This window comes from Capricornis sumatraensis, chromosome 20 (genome assembly GCF_032405125.1).
Source record: "Capricornis sumatraensis isolate serow.1 chromosome 20, serow.2, whole genome shotgun sequence".
In the NCBI taxonomy this organism is placed as follows: Eukaryota; Metazoa; Chordata; class Mammalia; order Artiodactyla; family Bovidae; genus Capricornis; species Capricornis sumatraensis.
This window is the reverse complement of record NC_091088.1, coordinates 59,813,149-59,834,421: the sequence shown is the minus strand read 5'-3', so window position 1 is coordinate 59,834,421 and position 21,273 is coordinate 59,813,149. Positions and strand designations below refer to the sequence as shown.

The 21,273-nt window shown below is 54.2% G+C and overlaps 1 protein-coding gene across 1 annotated transcript; it reads left to right on the top strand.

The window, feature by feature from the left end:
• Positions 1-616: 616 nt before the first annotated feature.
• On the top strand, positions 617-16,084 carry ZNF541 (zinc finger protein 541). The gene is made up of 15 exons (XM_068993427.1): positions 617-923; positions 1,009-1,252; positions 3,035-4,850; positions 7,040-7,098; positions 7,346-7,505; positions 7,658-7,831; positions 8,549-8,873; positions 11,682-11,745; positions 12,354-12,496; positions 12,875-12,978; positions 13,124-13,199; positions 13,691-13,779; positions 15,275-15,415; positions 15,620-15,801; positions 15,919-16,084. Exons 1-15 carry the CDS (start codon positions 617-619, stop codon positions 16,082-16,084), a joined length of 4,050 nt encoding a protein of 1,349 aa, XP_068849528.1.
• The last annotated feature ends 5,189 nt before the right edge of the window (positions 16,085-21,273 follow it).

Here is a 21,273-nt window from a genome sequence, read left to right as displayed (position 1 = left end):
CCACAGGTCTCAGTTTGTGGCCACATTTTCAAGTGCTTCATCACCACCTGTCACTCACTGGTGGACGTCATATTGGAGGATAGCTCCAGGCCCCATATAGGAGACTGACTTCACCTTGGGCCCACTCGTGGGCCAACTCACACCTCTGGCTTTGGGTTTCTTCATTGTTGCTGGCACCTGGGGTCTTACCTGTCTCTTGAGCCTGGCTCCCTACTAAAAATTGTCTTGTATCTCATGAGTTTATGGTTGGAGAAAGAGATCAGTTCAGTCCACCATGTCGCCAAAACCTTTTTAATTTATTCCTTACAACAGTCTCATGATGGAGATATGCTTATGCTGAATTTAGAGATGAGGCAGCTAGGGCTCGTGGTGCTTGAGTGACTGCCCAAGGTCACATGGCTGCTGAGTGGCAGAGAACAGACTGCAGGACGCATCTGTGTGAATTCCAAGTCCACACTCTGTCCACCGTGCACTTTGGCTTCTCGTAACTGTGATTCTTCCTCGTTCGTTCTCAGGAATTAGATACTATCAAGGCCTGCTGTCTCCTCCCTGACTCTGCACACAGCCCTGCTTGTCTGGAGAGTCGCTCTTGGCTGAGCCCTGGTGGTGGAGAGCCATGGACCAGTACAGCCTGGAGGACGAGGGTGCCCTTCCCTCCGAGATGCACCTCTCTTCGTATCCGGAGGACCAGGTGCTCACCTGCAGCGACGCCGTCAACCGAGACCTGGGGCCTGGCACACGGGACCTGCTCTACGCTGGCCTGAGAGGTCTGGAGCTGGACCCCAGCTTCCCGGCACCCGACACACCCAGCGAGCCGCTGGAGGACAACCTGGACACCCTGTCCCTGTACTCAGGGAAGGACAGTGACTCCACGAAGCTGCTGGAGGAGTATGTAGATCCCGAGTCTCAGACTTCCTTACAAGGTGAGGTCGTGCCCCCGGGGCCCGGGCCTGGTGGGCTGTGGAGGTCCCTGGAGGTCTAGAGCCGGTGCCTTCTCCCTCCATCTAGACCTGGGGCTGGGCGCCCTCAAGGTGCCCAAAGAGGCGGAGGAAGGAGGCCGGGCCACGTCGGGGAGCGCGCGGAAAGGCAAGCGGCAGCACAGCTCCCCGCAGAACACGCTCCTGGACTGCAGCCTCTGCGGGAAGGTGTTCAGCAGCGCCAGCTCCCTGAGCAAGCACTACCTGACGCACAGCCAGGAGAGGAAGCACGTGTGCAAGATCTGCAGCAAGGCCTTCAAGCGACAGGACCACCTGTGCGTAGGGGCCGGGTCAGGACGTCTGCTCAGGGGGCTGGGGGCATGCCTGGGCCTCAGCACCCCTCCCATCAGCCCACACCCCGCCCTGTCGAGGCCCCCAGGGGTGTGCAACCTGTGCTCAGATGCAGACTGGTCTTGAGCTGCCAGGGTTCCTGGGGCCAGACCCACTCGGCCCCAGCCCCCAAATCCACTCCAGAGAGGAGAGTGCTGCTGCGCTTGGCAGACAGGACCCTTGTGGTTTAAAGACACACCCCAGGAGCAGTTTTGTCCTGGAGGGAATTGGGCCAACTCTGTGCAGAAAGATTTGGAGCAGGTGCCTGAAGAGAACAGATCTGTGCTCTGTGAGGGATATGCATCGGGATAAGAGGCTGTGAGAGGCTATGAAATGCTTGGAATGTTCACTCTCCCCCTCCTTTTTTTTTTTAAATTCTTGATTTTAAAAAGCAAGCCCAGTGTAAGAGCAGAATTACCTTTGTTCTTCATACCTTTGAAATGATAAGGTTTTCTTGTTACTGAGGAAGGAAAGACAGACTTTGAAACAGAAAGACTTGTAAGTGAGAAGGATGATCCGTCACCTTTGGTAGCATGCCCAGGCTTACCAGGAGAGACAGTGGTAAAGAATCCGCCTGCCAATGCAAGAGACATAGGTTCAGTCCCTGGGTCAGGAAGATCCCCTGGAGGAGGGAGTGGCTACCCACTCCAGCATTCTTGCTGGGAAAATCCTATGGACAGAGGAGCCTGGTGGGCTGTAGTCCATGGGGTCACAAATGGTCGGACACGACTGAGTGGCTGAGGAGCACAGCCTGCACAGAGTATCAGTGAATCCCACTTTCATTCTGTCCTCACTGCCTAACCCTCTGCCCCCCGCCAGGGATGGGAAGCAGTTTGCTCATGTCACAGGAAGGTAACAGTTAGGGCTAGGAAGTGGGCCTCTTGACCCCTTCTCTGCTGCTTCCGTCAGATGGAAGCTAAGGGTCCACCTTTGGGGGGAGAATTTTTTTATTTATTGTGCCACATTTATTAGAACCATCCAGAGTAGGGCTGCTGGGAACCCAGAGGGTGATTTACCCATTTGCTGATTTCTATAATTAATTAATGTAGATACAAGTGTGACATAAGACATTTGTATTCATTCATATTTGCAGAAATTATAGGCAAATTTGGCTGTTTTCTAGAGAGTCTTTGCTGACTGGGCATCTGTAATTTTTTTCTTTCTGTTTTGCAATGGGGGTCACAGGTGGTTCTCTAGAGGCATCCTATGGGAAGGCAGAGATTCCTTTGTTCAAAGAAGGAGCATCCCCAAGTTAACATTTCCTTGCGTGCATTCTCCGAACTCTGGTTCTCAGGGATGCTAAAAGGGGCTCTTTGAAAAAAAGTGATTCTGTGGGCAAATAACTTGGAGAGACATGGAAAGTTAAACAGGTTCGCTTTATCTACTCTATGGCTTTTCACTTTGCTACTATGAACATCCAAGAAGTAAACAGTGATTTTTTAAAACTCACTTGCCAGCTGAGCCCAAGTCCTCAGGGAGCAACCCTGGAGACTGGTGTTGCTTTGGGGAACTCTGACTTGGCTCCCTTGATTTTTTCTCTGATTAGGAGTTTGCTTAAGGGTGAGGGAAAGAGCCCCCGTTCCAGATGACTTTGAGTCAGGGGGAGTCTTTCCTTGCGGGGTCTGAGCCCATTTTCTGCCCTGCTGGCCCCTGGGGACGTGCTTGGGTTCCTGTGATGGGCGACCTGCGCCAAGACCCCCCATGACCCAGTCCTTGTGTGCTTCCAGGACCGGACACATGCTCACCCACCAGAAGACCAAGCCCTTTGTGTGCATCGAGCAGGGCTGCAGCAAGAGCTACTGCGACTACCGCTCGCTGCGCCGGCACTACGAGGTCCAGCACGGCCTATGCATCCTCAAGGAGGTGCCCCCGGAGGAGGAGGCCTGTGGGGACTCGCCCCACATGCACGAGGTGACAGGCCAGCCCACGCCATCCGGCCTGAGGTCGCCCGGTCCCCTCCTGCCCAACCGAGACCTTCTGCGCTGCCTCGTGAACAGCATCGTCCACCACAAGATCCCTTCCCCGGGGCCGGCTGGGCCTGCGGACAGCGGCGAGGGGAGGAACGTGGCCTGCTCCTGCCCGTCCTCGTCCGGGTCCTCCTGCTGCGGCCCAGCTGGTGCCCTGGGGACCCTGGGCCCTGATGTTCTCGAGGAGCCGAGGCCCCCACGGAAGGAGCCCGCCACTGATGTGTTCACGGCCATCCACTCACAGGCGGCGGAGAGCAGCAGCCCCGACCCGGCCGAGCTCGAGCCACTCCAGCTCTCGTCCTCCCTGGAGGGCTGGCCCGAGGGCGCCCCTCTGCCCTCCTGCCTGCCTCTGTTCCGTGGCCAGACAGTCCCCACCGCTGGTTCCCAGCCATCAGGCCACAGTTTCCAGTGGCTCCAGAACCTGTCAGGGTGCCCCAAGAGCAAAGGGAACAGTGTGTTTGTCGTCCATAAGCCGCCATCCCGGGAGGGCTCTGAGCCTGGCCCTGGGCTCAGCAGCGCCTCCCCAGTGGGGGAGCCCTCGGCCGGCCTGGGGCCTGGCCCAGAGGACGTGCCGCCCTTCCCTCCCGTGCTCCTGAAGGCTCCTGGGGAGGCCTCAGGGGACCCCAGATTTGCCAGTGCCAGCGGGGATGAAGACTGCTGGGCTCCCAAGAAGGGCAAGTTTGACTGCGACTCCTTCCGGTGGCCCGGGGACCCGGGCTTGCAGGACCCTGGCTCGAAGCCCAGCAGCCTCTTGTCGGACACCACGCCGCTCTTCCGGCAGCTCTTTCTGAAGTCACAGGAGTCCCTGGTGAGCCACGAGCAGATGCAGGTGTTCCAGATGATCACCAAGTCCCAGCGGATCTTCTCCCATGCCCAGGTGGCCTCCGCTTCCTCCCAGCTCCCCACTCCCGATGGCAAGCAGGGCCCCCTGAAGCCGCTGCAGGGGCCATGGCCACAGCAGCCCCCATCTCTGATGCCTGCTGTTGACTCTCTCCATGCTGGCCCCGTGAACCCTGAGCCAGAGGGCTCCCCAGCCCGCCGGAGAAAATCCACATCCACTTTCCCTAGGGAGGCCTCACCTGGCAGCATAAGCCGGGATGCAAAGGGCGGGCCAAAAGTGGCTGCCGCTCCACCAGCCCTCACAGCATCATCCCTGGACCCTTCCGGGAACCCAGACATCTCTTCTCTGGCCAAGCAGTTGAGATCCTCAAAAGGGACCTTGGACCTGGGCGATATCTTCTCTCCCGGGGGCCTACGTCAGACCCAGTTAGGAGGGGACGAGCCATCTGGAACCCACCTCCCAGGGAAGCAGGCCCAGGCCGAGAATGGCATGGCCTCCGGGGCCACGAAAGCCGAAAAGGGCCCGGCCTGCTCCCGGGGTGGAGGCTACAGGCTCTTCTCCGGCAACTCCAGAGCGCAGCGCTTTTCAGGCTTCCGGAAGGAGAAGGTGAAAATGGATATGTGCTGTGCGGCTTCCCCGAGCCAGGTGGCCATGGCCTCCTTCTTGTCGGCCGGGCCTCCAGCAGACCCCGCCAGGGACTCCAAGTCCAAACTGACGACATTCAACAGGATCCAGGTACCAGGGCCATCTCACGGACCTAACCATACTGGAGGCAGTCTGGTCCTTACCCATTTCTGGGCTTCTGACTTGTCCAGGCACCTTGTTTAACCTCAGCGATTCCTCAGATGCAGTTGTACAGAGAGGGGGAGGGAGGGTTCAGAGAAGAGGGGGCCCCTCCCATCATCCCCCACCCCGACCCCACCGCGCGCACGTGAAGCAGGGCTTTCGAGCTGGGAGAGACACTCGGTGCCGCGTTGCTTCACTGCCCGCTTTCTGTTTGCTTCCTCCCTCCCTCTCGCTTCCTTTTGGATTTGCCTCCTTCGCGTCTTCAGAGGATGTGAAGGTAGAGCTCCTCAGCCCTCGACCTTGCTGTGTGGAATGCCCTGTCTGGTCGTGGGTCACGGGTCACGGGTCTGACTTGGCCCCCCGCTGCTGGCGGTGTGCCGGTCCGCCCTCGTGGAGCGCTCAGGTCCTCCCGCGTGGCGCCCACGAGGTCCCAGAGTAGAGGGCTCGGCCTCACCTCCTGCCGGCATTCTGAGGTCCAGCGTCCTTCCTGTCAGGCCACAGCTATCTCATCCGCTTCTTTTTTTATTATTCTTGACAGCTTTAATATTTACATGCTGTCTCACCATTTTGTTTATTTTTTGAGATTAAGTTTTCAGTTTTATATTTGGTTATTTTATTTTGGCCACGAGGCATGTGGGATGTTAGCTCCCGACCAGGGGTTGCATCCATGCCCCCTACATTGGAAGCATGCAGTCTTAACCTCTGGACCACTAGCACATCCCTGACTCACCGTTTAAAAATGTGCCATCCATTGGCTTTTGAGCATGTTTACAAGGCTGTGCACCCTGTATTTCACTGCTCTTTGCCTAAATACTTTGCTCACCCCCGAAAGACACCCCACACCCTTAGCTGTCTGCTGCAGTCTCTCCGTCCCTCCCAGCCCCTGGCGACCAGGAGTCCACCTTCTGTTGCCATGGATTTGCCTGTCTTGGACACTTCCTGTGGTTGGAATCATACACTGTGTGGCCTTTTGTGTCGTTTGCTTCTTCCACTTAGTACGATGTTTTCAGAGTCCATCCGTATTGTAGCGTGGATCAGAACTTTTCCTTTGTATTGCTCAGTAATCGTCCGTTGTACGCATACACCGTGTGGTGTTTGTCCATTTATCAGCTGATGGGCATCTGGGTTGTGTTCACTTCTTGGCCATTGTGATAGTGCTGCCGTTAACATTTGTTATTGTTTAGACATATGTTTTCATTTCTCTTGGGAGGTAACACCAGAATTGCTGGATTATAGGGTAATCCTCTCTGTTTCAGAAACTGCCAGACTTTTCCAAAACCCGTCTTACCTTCCCACTCAGAGTCTGAGGGCCCCAGCTTCTCACCAACACTTGTTATTGTCCAGCTGTTTCCTTCTACTGCAGCCAACGTAGTGGGTGGGAAGCGATAACCTGATGATGGTGTGATTTGCATTTCCCTGATGGCTAACAGTCTTGAGCACGTTTTTATGTGCTTATTGGCTATTGATACATCCTCTTTGGTTAAGTGTCTGCTCAGAGACTTTGCCCATTTTTAAGTTGGTTTGTGTTATGACTCTTGAGCTGTGAGAATTCCTTATGTATTACAGATACGAGACCCTTACCAGATACATGATTTGCAACTCTTTTTCTCCCATTCTGCCTTTTCACTTAAAAAAAAATTTTAGTTTATATTATAATTGATATGCAACACAGTGTTGGTTTCAAGTGTACAGCAAAGTGATTCAGTCACACATGTACACATATCCATTACTTTTCAGATTCTTTCCCGTGTAGGTTATTGCAGGATGCTGAGTAGAGTTCTCTGTGCTGTACAGCAGGTCCTTGTTGGTTACCTGTCTTGTGTATAGTCGTGTGTTTCTGTTCATCCCAAACGCCCTCTCCCCACCTTTCCCCTTTGGTAACCATAAGTTTGTTTTTGAAGCCTGTGACTTTTCACTTCTTGATGCTATCCTGTGAAGCACAGAAGGTTTAAGTTTTTTTTTTTAAAGAAGGTTTACGTTTTGCTGGTTTGTTCTGTCTTTGGTTTTGAGTCACCAAGAGACTGCGGCCTGCTTCAGGGTCGCTAAGAATCACACCCGTGTTTCCACTAAGCGCCTCACAGCTTTCACTCCTGCACCTCATTTCTGAGCTGCTGGCTCAGGTGTGCTTTCATCTCCAGGGTGGAAATATCTACCGGCTCCCCCACCGGGTGAAGGAGGAGAACGTGGCCGCTGGCTGGTAAGTGCTGGAGCCCCTCCCTGCCCGGCCTGGGGAGCTCAGCACCCCCGGGAGTCCCCTGCTGGCTTTGACCTACTGCCCAGGGGGCGAGCTGTGGGTGCTGCCCTCCTGATGGGGCGAGCACCAGGCCGTGGGGGATCGGGGCATCGTCTCCATTCCTTCAGTTCACCTGGAGCTGTCAGGGTATCCAGGCTTGGGGATGGAGCCCCGTTCTCCCTCTCCTGCCTCCTGACACGTCTCCCCACAGTCACCAGCACAACAGGGGCCCCACAGACTGGGCAGAGCCAAGGAGCATGTACGTTTGCAAGAACTGCAGCCAGATGTTCTATACAGAGAAGGGGCTGAACAGCCACATGTGTTTTCACAGTGACCAGTGGCCGTCACCTCGAGGGAAGCAAGATCCACAGGTGAAGGGGCGTGAGGCTGCGTTCAGCTTGCCGGAGGTGGGGGGAGGTGGGGGCCTGGCTGGGGGCTGGGAGCCAGGGCGGTGCTCCTCTGGAGGGGCCCTTGCTCCCAACCTGCTCTCTCCCTTAAAGGGCTGTCTCTTTTCCGTGTGCAGGTGTTTGGCATGGAGTTTTGCAAGCCCTCAAGACAGGTGCTGAGGCCAGAAGGGGATGGGCAGAGTCCCCTGGGAGCCAGAAAGTGCCTGGACAACCCAACCACAGCCTCTTTGGGGGTCCCTGTGTCGGTGCCTGTGGCCCCAGCAAACTGTCCCCCAGGGAGCAAGGTGGGTGCTGATCAGTCCACCTCCATCCCGCCACTTTCCACCTGCCAGTGGGAGCTGTGAGAAAAGCCCCAAACTGCTGGCTCTGGAAGAGCTTAGTTTCAAATCCATTCATTCACTCACCCTCCGCTGGACTGTCTCTGTGTCTGACCCTGCGCTGGGGACACTGCAGCAACCACAGCAGCCTGTCTCCTGGGGCTCCCGGCCCAGTGGAGTGGAGAGCCCCCATCCCCAGACAGTGACACCCAGAGTGGGCTGGGCTGGGCTGGGAGGGGAGCCGAGGGAGCTGTGGGAGCCCCAAGGGGGCACCAGAGACCAGCTTGAGCAGGCCAGGGAGGACTTCCTGGAGGAGGGGTTGTTAGAGCTGAGATCTGGAAGACGAGAAGGAGTAAGATAGGGGTGGAGGGGCAGATTGCATGGAGGTGAAAGAGCATACTGAGTTGCGCGATCAGTGAGTTTCCAAAATGGTCTGAGGGAGGGCCTTTCCTTGCGGGTGTGGATGCACGAGAAGGCTCCAGCTTCGCACACTGCCCAGCTCAGGGTCTGGGGTCTGGCGCAGGTGTGGTGGCCCTGCCCGGCCTCTGCTGAGGGCTGTGGGCACGGTCAGGCCGGGCATGCATCTCTGTGGTCACTACCTGTCCCACTCTCCTGGTGCTCTTGAGGACTGAGCCTGGGGCAGGTGGCCTCAGGTGACCCCTCGGGGTTCTGAAACCTCTTCTTGTCCAGGGACAGGAGAAGGGCGGGGACGAGAGAAACAGCAAGGAGAACAGCCAGCACCGAAAGCGGAAGAAGCGCCCCCAGCCCAAGGCACTGTTTGTCCCTCCTCTGCCCCCCACGTTCGGGCAGCCAGGCCCGGGGGGGTGTCACCAGAGCCGCCTGCGCTCCCCCGTGTTCCTGGTGGACCGCCTCCTGAAGGGGCTGTTCCAGTGCTCACCCTACACGCCGCCGCCCATGCTCAGCCCCATCCGGGAGGGCTCGGGGCTCTATTTCAACACGCTCTGTTCCACATCCGCTCAGGCCAGCCCGGACAGGCTCATCAGCACCGTGCTCAGTGAGTGAGGCTGATCCCCACCCCCTCCAGCGGTCGCGGCAGGCCAGACCCACCCCTCCGGTAGCATGTGGTCCAGGCCTATGGCCGCATCGGTCTGGTGGTCCCGTTGCTGTTCAGAACTCTCCCAGGACCATCTGGGTCCAGCAGCCTTCTAGGTGCTTATAATTTTGTAGGCAGAAAGAAAACAGAGGCCATTTAACCTAGCCACCCTTCTTCTGCCTGGTCTATTGAGTAATTTTTAAACAGCTTTGCTGCTGCTGCTAAGTCACTTCAGTCATGTCCAACTCTGTGTGACCCCATAGATGGAAGCCCACCAGGCTCCCCAGTCCCTGGGATTTTCCAGGCAAGAACACTGGAGTGGGTTGCCATTTCCTTCTCCAAGGCATGGAAGTGAAAAGTGAAAGGGAAGCTGCTCAGTCATGTCCGCCTCTTTACTGAGATGTAATTCACAGATCACAGGAGACACCCGTTTAAAGTGCACAGTGTTTGTGAGAATATTCGTCGGGTTGTGCACCCGTCACACAGTCTGATCCTAAGCATGTTCATCTCCCCAGGAGATGGGCTATATCCATGAGCAGTTACACACAGGCCCCACCGCCCCCCAGCTCCTCAGCCCTGGGCACGGCTCACCTACCGGGCTACTTTCTCTCTCTATGGGTCTGCCTTCTCTAGACGTTTCGTAGAATTGGTGTCCTGTGACGCGTGACCGTCTGTGTCTGATTTATTCACTTGGAGTAACATCTGCAGGGTTCACCCCTGTTGTAGTATGCATCAGGGCTCCATTCTTTTTGTGGATGAATGACACTCCATTGTCTGGACAGGTGACCTTTTATTTATCCATTGGTCAGTTGATGAGCATTTGGGCTGTTTTTGTCCCTTGGCTGTTGCAAAGAGCACTGGTTAAGAACCCGTAGGCATCAGTTTTTGTTGTACCTAAGTTCTGATTTCTCTTGGGTGTATGCCTCAGAGTGGAATTGCTGGTCCATAGGGTAACTGTTTAAGGAACCGCCAGACTGTTTCCCAAACTGTCATTTGACACTTCCACGAGCTCTGTATGAGAGTTCCTTGTGCTGTTGTGTACCGCAGAATTTCCTTCGTGAAGGCTGAACAGTGCCCCATTGCAGGCACACACCCACTTCCTGCATGCGTGTAGGTGCCCGTCGGGACACTGTGGTTGTCTCCACATCGTGGCTACTGTGCATAGGGCTGGAGTGGACATGGGAGTTCAGGTGTCTTTTTGAGATCTTGACTGCAATTCTTTGGGATGAATACCCAGAAGTGGGATTGCTGGACCACATGATAGTTCTGCTTTTTGAGATAATTCCATACCGTGTAGTCTTTTTTTTTTTCTTCTAATTTTTTATTTTATATTGGAGTATTTTTTTTTAAATTGGAGTATATATTCAGTTCAGTTCAATTCAGTCACTCAGTCATGTCCGACTCTTTGAGACCCCATGAATTGCAGCACGCCAGGCTTCCCTGTCCATCACCAACTCCTGGAGTTCACTCAGACTCACGTCCATCGAGGCAGTGATGCCATCCAGCCATCTCATCCTCTGTCGTCCCCTTCTCCTCCTGCCCCCAATCCCTCCCAGCATCAGAGTCTTTTTCAATGAGTCAACTCTTCGCATGAGGTGGCGAAAGTATTAGAGTTTCAGCTTCAGCATCATTGCTTCCAAAGAAATCCCAGGGCTGATCTCCTTTAGAATGGACTGGTTGGATCTCCTTGCAGTCCAACGGACTCTCAAGAGTCTTCTCCAACACCACAGTTCAAACGCATCAATTCTTTGGCACTCAGTGTTCTTTATAGCCCAACTCTCACATCCACACATGACTACTGGAAAAACCATAGCCTTGACTAGACAGACCTTTGTTGGCAAAATAATGTCTCTGCTTTTGAATATGCCATCTAGGTTGGTCATAACTTTCCTTCCAAGGAGTAAGCGTCTTAATTTCATGGCTGCAATCACCATCTGCAGTAATTTTGGTGCCTAAAAAAATAAAGTCTGACACTGTTTCCACTGTTTGCCCATCTATTTCCCATGAAGTGATGGGACCGGATGCCATGATCTTCGTTTTCTGCATGTTGAGCTTTAAGCCAACTTTTTCACTCTCCTCTTTCACCTTCATCCAGAGGCTTTTGAGCTCCTCTTCACTTTCTGCCATCAGGGTGGTGCCATCTGCATATCTGAGGTGATTGATAGATTGGAGCATAATTATTTACCGTGTTGTTTTAGTTTCAGGTGTTCAGCAAGAGTGGTTTGGTTATCCACTTATCTATTCTTTTTCAGATTCTTCTCCCATAGAGAAGCTCATTGAGTATGGTTCTCTGTGCTGTCCAGTTGGTCCTTGGCTTTCTTTGGTTCTGTTCTGTTTGTTGGGCTGCCCTGGGCCTTCCTTGCCGCGTGCGGGCTTTCTCTAGAGGCGCGCGGGGTCTGCTCTGTCATTGTGGTGTGCAGGCTTCTCACTGCGGTGGTTTCTCTCATTGCGGAGCACGGCCCCGGGGCGCATGCACTTCAGAAGTTGCAACATGCTGGCTCAGTAGTTGCGGCACACGTGGCATCTGGGATCTTCCCAGATCAGGGATTGAACCCGTGTCTGCTGCATTGCAAGGTGGATTCTTAACCACTGGGTCACCAGGGAAGTCCAGTAGGTCCTTGTTGATTATCTATTTTATATACAGTAGTGCGTCTATACCATGAAATCTTAAAGAACCTGCTTTTAGCTGCTCCAGAAAGGCACTCAGAAAGGGCCTCACGGGTCAGTTGTAGCCAGCCTTTTTGAGGCTCTTCTTTACGTGTTTTCCAGATCCCCTGGATGGCTCTTTCGGCATCTGTGTGGTAAAGGATGACACCAGGACCAGCATTGAACCGTGAGTTGGGACAGACTTAGAACCTGAGGGTCCTTCCAAAATGGGGACGCTCTTACCCTCTGCGCATTCCTGTGTGGCTCTGTCAGCACCTTCATCCCGGGGAAACCAGGTCTAGGAGAGAAGTGCTGGGCTTCTCCGGCTGTTCCCCCAGCATTCCGTCTGTCCAGACATACCATAGTCGGCTCCCTGAGGACAGAAGGCCCAGAACACGGGGTTCTGGGTAGAACTGCCGGTGGCACAGTGAGACACGCGTGCAGAGCCGTGGACTGTGGCTAGATGAAGGGGGCCTTGGGTGTAGGAGCAGGCCAGGTATCAGCACACACCTCCCCTGTCCTAGACCCCAGACAGCTGAGGCTAGAAACCTGGCGATGAAATCGGAGGAAGGAATTGAGCCTCCCTCAGGAGGCTTCTGGAACGCCTGTGTGTGTCTGTCGGGGTAACGGACACTCTGTGTGTCTGAAAGACGGCAGAGGGCATCCACAGAGCAGGGCCGTGGCCCAAGAGCAGGGCTCATGGAGCGTCTCTGCTTTACTTCCCACCTTGGTCGCGCACTGTACGTAAGTCTTGTGTGTAAGTCTTGTACACCTGTGGGCGTGTCCTCGTTTCAGACACATCAACATAGGAAGCCGGTTTCAGGCTGAAATTCCAGAGCTCCAGGACAGCTCTTTGGCTGGGATTGATGAGCACGTTGCTTCTCTGGTCTGGAAGCCGTGGGGAGATGTGATGAGCAACCCAGAAACGCAGGACAGAGGTGGCCGAGACCTTGGGGCCAGGGTCCCAAGGGCCCTCCTCTATCTCCAGAGATTTCTCCTCCCAGTTCCCACCCTGACCAAGCAGCAGTGTGCGGGGGTGGGGGTTGGAGGGTGGAGAGGCGGCCTTCAGCACAGCGCTGCTCCCGCGGCGGTCCCTGGCCCACGTCCCCTCGCTCCCGGTAGCCGGCGGGCTGCACAGAGCAGGTGCCCGGAGCAGAGTGGAGCCCTCCTCCAGGCCCTCCCTCCCCTCAGCCTGCCTTTACTAGAGGGAGGGGATGACAAGGAGCCTCTCCCACCCTAACGGTGCCCTCAGGGAGGCCTCTTCCCTGGCTTGCCCCGACCCTCTGTGTCTCCGCCCCCTCCCCTCCTGGAAACAGTGACCGAGCTTTGCAATGTGGCCTGCTCCAGCGTGATGCCCGGCGGGGGCACTAACCTGGAGCTGGCGCTGCACTGCCTGCACGAAGCCCAGGGCGATGTCCAGGTGAGGCGCAGGCGCAGGGCGGTGAGCAGGTGGGCTGGCTCGGCGTGGCCCTGGGGTGGGCGTGGCTTTAGGGCAGGCTGCCTGGTTTTTCCAAATGAATGAAGGGATGAAGGTGGGCCTCCACCTCCCGTGCCCCCTGTTCCAGGTTGCGCTGGAGACCCTCTTACTCAGAGGACCCCAGAAGCCGCGAACTCACCCTCTCGCCAGCTACCGCTACACAGGTGAGTGGAGCACGACTGCTGGCGTGGCGGGGCCTGGCTGAGGCCCCCGAGGGCCAGTCAGTGTCCACGGCAGAGCGGTGTTGTCTCAGGGTCTCACCTGCCTCCCCAGGAGGGCCTGTCCTCTCTCCGGGGGACTCCATGGGCGCCGTTCTCTAGCTGGTTCCTACCTGCTGTCCACTCATTTCCTTCTGGGCTCTGCCTGGCCGGGAAGAGGGTGCCAGGGAGGGCTGGGCGCAGGCACTCCAGCCCCGGAGTCCTCCTGCCCTTGGGCGAGTCACTTAACCAGTGGATGCCTCAGTTGTGGCATCTGTCAAGTGGGGATGGTAGTAGCCCCTACCTGCTAAGGTTTCGTGAGGATTGTAGGAGACCAAGCAAGAAAGGGGCTTAGCAGAGACCCTGGCATCTGATCGGTACCGGGTCACGGCAGCCTGAAGAAGGAGGGGCCGTGACTGTGGTCCCAGAAGAAATGCCCCCCGGCTGTTTCTTGCTAGGTTCAGACATCTGGACCCCCATGGAGAAGAGGCTCTTTAAGAAGGCATTCTGTGCCCACAAGAAGGACTTTAACTTGATACACAAGACGGTAAGCGCACACGGCAGGCTGGCATAGAGGAGGTTCCCTCACCGAGCCGAGGGCCTAGAGCCGCAGGGCCTATCGGGAGTGACTCTCCGCTCCTGCTGTGAACGACTGACAACTTTAAAAAGCCATCACTGAGAACAGCCCCAAACGGTACAGAAAAGAAGCCTGTGTTCAAAACAAAGCCCTCCAGGCCCCAGCCCACTGTCCACTGACTGTAACCTGACAGGCATTTACTGGCTGTACAGTTTACACACATATGTACACGTTCTCAAAAAATGATGAGCGTGTATATTTGATATCCTGCTGATTATCTTGCTCTTTTTAAAAAAACTGATCCACAAAACTGCACATAATTGAAGTGTAAGATTCAGTGTTTTGACGTACCTATCCCCGGTGGCTCAGCAGGTAAAGAACCTGTCTGCCAGTGCAGGAGACACAGGAAACGCAGGTTCGATTCCTGAGTCGGGAAAATCCCGTGGAGAAGGGAATGGCAGCCACTCCAGTATACTCACCTGAAAAATCCCATGGACAGAGAAGCCTGGCGGGCTGCAGGCCATGGGGTCGAAGTTCCCTCCTGCGCCTTTGTAACCTCTCCTTCCTGCCATCAACTCCTGTCTGCTTCCTGCCACTGTGAATTAGTTTGCATTTTATAGAGCTTTATAGAAATGGAGTAATCACGCAGCACGTGCTCTGCTTTGGCTTCTTCCAGTCTGCATGACGGTTTTGCGCCTCATCCACACTGTCGTGTGTGCCAGTAATTCATCAGTTTGCTGAGGAGTATTCCATTGCGTGTCCCCTTCTCTTTTTCAAAACCTTCATTCCGGGCTGCACAGGGTCTTCCTTGTGTGGGGGCTTTCTCCAGGTGCAGTCTGTGGGCTTCTCAGAGGGGTTTCTCTCGTTGTAGAGCTAGGGCTCTAGGGTGTGAGGGCTTAGCTGCTCCCCAGCATGTGGAATCTTCCCAGACCAGGGATCAAACCTGTATCCCCTGCGTTGGCAGGCAGATTCTTAACCACTGGATCACTAAGGAGGTCCCATCATGTGTCCTCTTGTGGGCCTCTTCCCTCAGTACTTACTGTAGGGCCCTGCCCAAGTGTCGCAGAGGCCATGAGGTACCCACTGCATGAGGGTGCTCTGCTTTAATTAGTCCTGATACATAGACACACGGCTCCACATGGTGTCACAGCGAATGCGTACCTCCGTGTGCATATCCCTGGAGGGAAGGGTTCCTGGGCCGGCCGTGTTGCTCAGAGTGTGCAGAGCTTAGCTGGTGTGGGCTCTGGTGGTTTCCTCTCTGAGCCCCTCACCCCTCGGAAGGAGTCTGTGATTCTCTGCCCCTTTAGCAAAGGGGCCCGCCAGGCCATAGCAGGAGAGAGTTCAGGAGGGCTTTCAAAAAGTGGCAGCTGGCCCCCTGAGGGGGAGGGGCTCTAGGGCATCGAGGCCCCACTCACTACTGCTCCTGAGGCGCTATCCATAGCCGCCTTCTGTCTTCCCCGATCAGATCCAGACAAAGACCGTAGCCCAGTGTGTCGAGTATTACTATATCTGGAAAAAAATGATCAAGTTTGACTGCGGCCGAGCCCCAGGGCCAGAAAAGAGAGTCAGGAGGGAGCCAGATGAAATAGACAGGGCGGAAGCCAAGGTAGGGGGTCTCGGGGCAGGGGGTCTGGAGTTCAGCCCGATCCGGAAGCCTGGTGCCTATCCATGCTGGGCAGGGGTGGGGGTGCTCCCAGCAGGAGGGGCTTTCCATGGGCGATGTTCCCATGGGCTCTGGGTCCATGCTGGTCCCTTAGCAGGGTGAGGGTGTGGCTCAGCACCCTTTTGTCACCACTGCCCACCCCTGCAGGTCACTTGCAGTCCTCGGGAGAGACCCAGCCACCGTCCAACCCCCGAACTAAAGATAAAGACCAAGAGTTACAGGAGGGAGTCCATCCTCAACTCCAGCCCAAGCGCTGGCACCAAGCGGAGCCCCGAGGCACCCGGGAGCGTGGAGGGCCAGGGCGCCTTTCCCTGCCGGGAGTGTGAGAGGTACTTGGCTCCCTGGAGGCACCTGCACCGCCTGCCCTCAGCCCCACTCCATCCTCTCAGGGTCCCCCCACCCACCTCCCCCTGCTCTGATCCCCATGTTCTCTGGTGCCTCTGCAGGGTGTTCGATAAGATCAAGAGTCGAAATGCCCACATGAAGCGGCACCGGCTGCAGGACCACGTGGAGCCCATCGTCAGGGTCAAGTGGCCGGTGAAGCCCTTCCAGCTGAAGGAGGAGGAGGAGGAGGAGGAGCTGGGGGCTGACATCGGGCCCCTGCAGTGGTGATTCAGGGCGGGGTGGCAGCGGGGACGAAGCAGCAAGTCTCCCCAAGGTGCCCCTCTGCCTCCCCAACCCGTCCCTGTTGCCAGGGGCCAGCCCAGCTTGCAGACACGGCGGGCACTGGGTCACGAGCCGGGGACACACGGTCATCTGACCACCGTGAAGGCCCTGCCGCTGTATCGGAGGCTCCATTCTCTTAGGTTCATAGTCTCTCCCCTTCTGTCAGTTCGCCTCTTCCTGGAGCAGTGAGGCTTGGGGAGGGAACAGGTTAGGTCTGGGTAACTCTTCAGTCTTAGCCTCCGTTTCAGGCTTTGGTTACGTTTATTCAGTAGGCCAAGATGTAGAGAATCAGTGGGAATTACCATCAGATCTCCACCACACCAAGGCCCCTCGCGGAGGGTCTCTCTGCATTCTAGATTCTGCCCCTAGTCTTGACGTGACTTGTACATTGTTAGGTTTGGTTTTTCTTTTTTTGTACGTGTCGACTTGTAAGTCTTATTAAATTGGGTTCTTAAGCAGCTCTCTTCTGGCTTCCTCGCCTATTGATCCCTTGAAGGCTTGAGTCCCTGCCCCTCCAGGAACCACAGAGACAAGTAAGCTGAGTCCCTGCCAGCATTTATTAAGCACCTGCTGTGGTTAGGCCAGACAGTGCCCAGGCCATACAATGGGGACATGGTGACCCGGAGGGACAGGGCCCCTCTCCTCACAGAGCTCACAGTTTAGGAGCGGAAGGTAGCAGTGATAAGTCAGCAAAGAGGCCAGTTTAGATATCGATCGCGGATGTGGCTCTGGCCACAGTAACAGAGGAGTCGGCCTAGGTTTACGCTCTCAGGACATGTGGTAGTGGTGTGAGCAGCGCTCTTGTGAAGGTCAGGCCTGCCAGCGGTGACCAGCGTTGGCAAGAGCAGGGACCCCCTCCTCCTCCACCAGCACCCCAGCCTTCAGAGGGCACAGGGCAGACCGCACGTCCCTCCCGGCCTTGCTTCCCTTCTTTAGAGGGAGGAAAGCTTGTGGTGGGGCTTCCCAGGGACATTAGGACATTGTCAGGTGGTGCTAGTGGTAAAGAACCCACCTGCCAGTGCAGAAGACGCGGGAGAGGCGACTTTGATCCTTGAGTTGGGAAGATCCCTGGAGAAGGAAATGGCAACCCACTCCAGTATTCTTACCTGGGAAATCCATGGACAGAGGAGCCTGGCGGGTCCATGGGGTACAGTCCATGGGGTCACAAAGAGTCAGACATGACTGAAAACACACGCACACACACACAGAAGCCCCTTGTAGCAGTGCCCAGCAGAACTCGCCTCATACCCCCTTGGCCAGGACTGTAGCCTGTGTTCTTTCTAAACTGATCCCTGGCAGCAGGAAAGGAAATGGCCAGTTATCCTGGACACGGGATCTGTCTCCAGGCCTGCAGAAAAAACAGTGTTTGCCTCAAGTTCGTTGTCACCCAATCAAAACTGGAATCCTGTTTGCCAGGAAAAGAAGAGGAAGCAGGAATGGCTCCTGTGGAGTCAGACCTTGTGTCCACCCCAAAGTGACACAAGGAAAGGGGCCAAGTCCGAGGGAGTGGCAGGGTGTGGCGGGCGCTGGTGAGTGGACGGGGAGGTGGGGTGCGCAGAGGACACCACTGAGGCTGAGACCTGGCTTCCGGGCCAGAGCGTGAAGCACAGACTGCCCTAGGAACCGGGGGAGGTGGTTCAGAGCTCCAGCTGCTATGTGGAGGTTGTGGTGGGCAAGTTGGGAAGCCAGAAGGCTCTAGGGTGAGATGATGGCCTGGGCTGGGGTAGCAGTGAAGAGAGCCAGGAACACAGGCATTAAGGATCGGGTTAGAAGCAGACTCAGACTTGGTGACGGGTCACACATCACATGGACAGCTGGTAAGGAAAAGGACAGACCAAGGCTGGCACGACAGGTTTGGGGGTTGAGCAGCTGAGTAGACGCTGTCAACTGAGATGGGGAAGAGGGACCCATCAGAGGATTGACGGCTTCAGGCATGACTGTGTCTGCTGCCTTCTGAGGGACTAGCTGGGGGAACAGGGTAAAGGGTAGTGTCAGGAGACTTCTTGGTGGCTCAGATGGTAAAGAATCTGCCCCCAGTTCAGGACACCCAGGTTCAGTCCCTGGATAGGGAAGATCCTCTGGAGTAGGAAATGACAACCCATTCCAGTATTCTTGCCTGGAGAGTTTCACGGACAGAGTCTGGCGGGCTACAGTCCGTGGGATCACAAAGAGTCGGACATGAGTGACGAACACACACACAAGGAGACTTCACAGCTCAGTAAATCTGCAAAGAGGGGGAGGGAGGAGAGCAGAGGAGGAAGCTGAGTTTGAAGCAGTGTGGATACTGCAGTTAAGGGAAAGGACCCCGGCATCAGGTGATCCGGGATTGACAGCCTGGCTCCCTGTGCCTCTGCCACCTTGGGCAAATTTCACCTCCCGTTTGGGTCTCAGTCATCTCCTTCCGTAACTGGGAAATGCCCACCCCCAAGTATCTGTGGATGAGAAATTGGAAATCAGGTATTGGCAGGTGCCTGGTGTGACCTGAGCAGCTGCCACCCATCGAGCGCAGGTGCTGTCGCTGTCATTGTGTGGGTCCCACCTTCTCAAGTGTGGCCCACTGACTGGAAATGAAAGTGGCTGGCTTCCTGGTCTGGTGGTATGTTAGGTATCTATTGCTGTGTAACAAATTAAGCTGAAACTTAATGGCTTAAAACAAATGGAAACTTTTATAGTTGTGCTGCTTAGAGGGGCAGGTAACCCAAACTGCTTGTGGTTATCCAGATTCGGCACCCCCCTCCAAATCTTATCTGTGGTCAGAATGCAGTGGCAACCGCAAGTGGTGGTCCCAAAGAGACTCTGAACTTCAGGAGAGAGCTGGGCAAGGTTTCCTGTGTGTTACCTCCCCTCAGCCAAACTCCACCCTCAGAAAAGGTTTCTCAAGCCTGAATTATCTCCATCCTGATCATTTGGGGGTCCTGGAAAAAATGCACATTCTTATGCCCTACCACAGACTTTCATAATCTGAATCGTTGGCAGTAGGGCCCTGGGACTTAAAAATTTTTTAAAGATGCTTTCTTAGTAGAGCAGTTTTTAGATTTACATGAACATTGGGAAAATGCTACAGAGAATTATCATATACCCCACACCCAATTTCCCCTCTTATTTAAACTTTTTATTAATTTATCTTTGGCTATGCTGGGTCTTCATTGCTGCAACGGCTTTCTTTAGTTGCAGTGCAAGGGCTTTGTTGCCTCTCAGCATGTGGAATTTTCCCAGACCAGGGATTGAACTCGGGTCCCTTCACTGGCAGGCAGGTTCTTAACCACTGGACCAGCAGAGGAGTCCTCCCTTACATTTATCTGACATTAGTGTATGGCATGTTTGTTACAGTTAATGAGCCAGTATTGCTATGTTTTTATTAACTAAAATCTATTCTTTATTCAGATTTCATTAGTCTTTACCCAAGGTCCCTCTTCTGTGCAAGGATGCTCCCTAGACAGGACACCACATTTAGGTTCCTCTCGGTTGTGACAGCTTCTCAGACTTGCTTTGTTTTTGATGACAGTTATGAGGAGTTGTAGTCAGGTATTTTGGAGAGTGTGCCTCAACTAGAGTTAGTCTGATGCTTTTCTCCTGATCAGAGAGTGAGGGAGACAGCAGAGGTGAAGCGCCACTGTCATCACACGTTATTAAGAGTACATAGCATCAGTGTGACTTGTCACTGTTACTGTTAACCTCCGTCACCTGGTTGACAACGTTTGTCAGGCTTCTACACTGTAAATGTAGCGCCTCCGCCCCCAGCACCGTCCTCTGCAGAAGAAAGTCTCTGTGCACAGTCTACATGAAGGAGTGGAGTCATGTTCCATCGTGAGAATGGAATATCCACATAAATTATTTGGAATTATGCACAGAATATTTGCTTATTCTCCACCATTTATTTTTCAGTCATTTATATCAGCGTGAGCTCATGGAGATTTTATAGACTGGGTTATAATCAGGTGCTACTTTGTTGTTCAAATTGTTGCAGCTTTGACTATTGGGAACTCTGAGCTCATGGAGATTTTATAGACTGGGTTATAATCCAGGGCTGCTTGTTGCTCAGATTGTTCCATCTTTGACATTGGGAGCTCTTTCGGTTGGCTCTTGTCTCTTTGATATACCTCATCGTGTGTGTGTGTGTGTGTGTGTGTGTGTGTGAGAGAGAGAGAGAGGGAAGGAGGGAGGGAGAAGGAGATTCATGGTGTGTGGGGGGGTGTGGGGGTGTGTGTGGGAGGGTGGAGGCAGAGAAATAAAGAGATGGAGGCCAGGAGACTTCCCTTCTGGAACTACAAGACGTTCCAGGCTCATCCTGTGCAATGTCCTAGAACCAGCCTTTTATCCAAGGAGCTCTCGTTCCTTTTGTTGGAGAACAAAGAGTATTAAAAACTAAGATCTGGGCGCTAGATATAATTGAACCTAAATTTTTAACAGTTTCACTAGCTTTTTTTTTTTTTAATGAAACCAGCGTTAGACAACCTCTGCTCCCCTGTGCATACCTCTAAGACATTGCAGGTTCAGTTCATAAATAATGCCAGTCACATGACTTTCCCTTTGTTTCCCAGTGCATGTAAGTTATGTTTATACTATGTGTGTATGTGTGTCAGTCGCTCAGTTGCATCCGACTCTTTGAGACCCCATGAACTGTAGCCGGCCAGGCTCCTCTGTCCATGTAACTCACCAGGAAAGACTACTTCAGTCCATTAAGGGTGCAGCAGCATTATTTTAGAAATGTATAATTTAAAAATATTTTATTGCAAAAAAATGCTAATCATTATCTGAGCCAGTCTTAATAATAACATCAAAGGTCACCAATCACAGGTCATCCTAACAAGAGTAACAAAAAACTTTAAAATATTCTGAGAATTATTAAACGTGGCATTGAGACACTAAATGAGCCAATGCTGTTTGGGAAACCGCACAGCTCTGAGAGAACTGCTTAATGCAGGATTGCCACAAACCTTCAATTTGTTTTTTTTAAAGTGTATCTTGGAAGGGCAAGAAAGCAAAGCACAATAAAATGAGATATGCAGCCTTCTCTGGTCTTCCCAAACCAATTTCAGCACAGGTCGACAGAGGGCGCAACAAAACGGAGACCGCTTTCCTTCTAACCCACTGACGCCTTTCCAAGTGAAAGAGACCTTCAGGAGGTAATGAGA

What these genes read in the sequence shown, in the direction of transcription:
- ZNF541 (XM_068993427.1), top strand. Translation starts at nt 617, where the DNA reads ATGGACCAGTACAGCCTGGAGGACGAGGGTGCCCTTCCCTCCGAGATG. An exon ending in CGACATTCAACAGGATCCAG is followed by an intron (nt 4,851 to 7,039) that starts GTACCAGGGCCA and finishes TTTCATCTCCAG; the next exon opens with GGTGGAAATATCTACCGGCT. An exon ending in CCCAGAAACGCAGGACAGAG is followed by an intron (nt 12,497 to 12,874) that starts GTGGCCGAGACC and finishes TCCTGGAAACAG; the next exon opens with TGACCGAGCTTTGCAATGTG.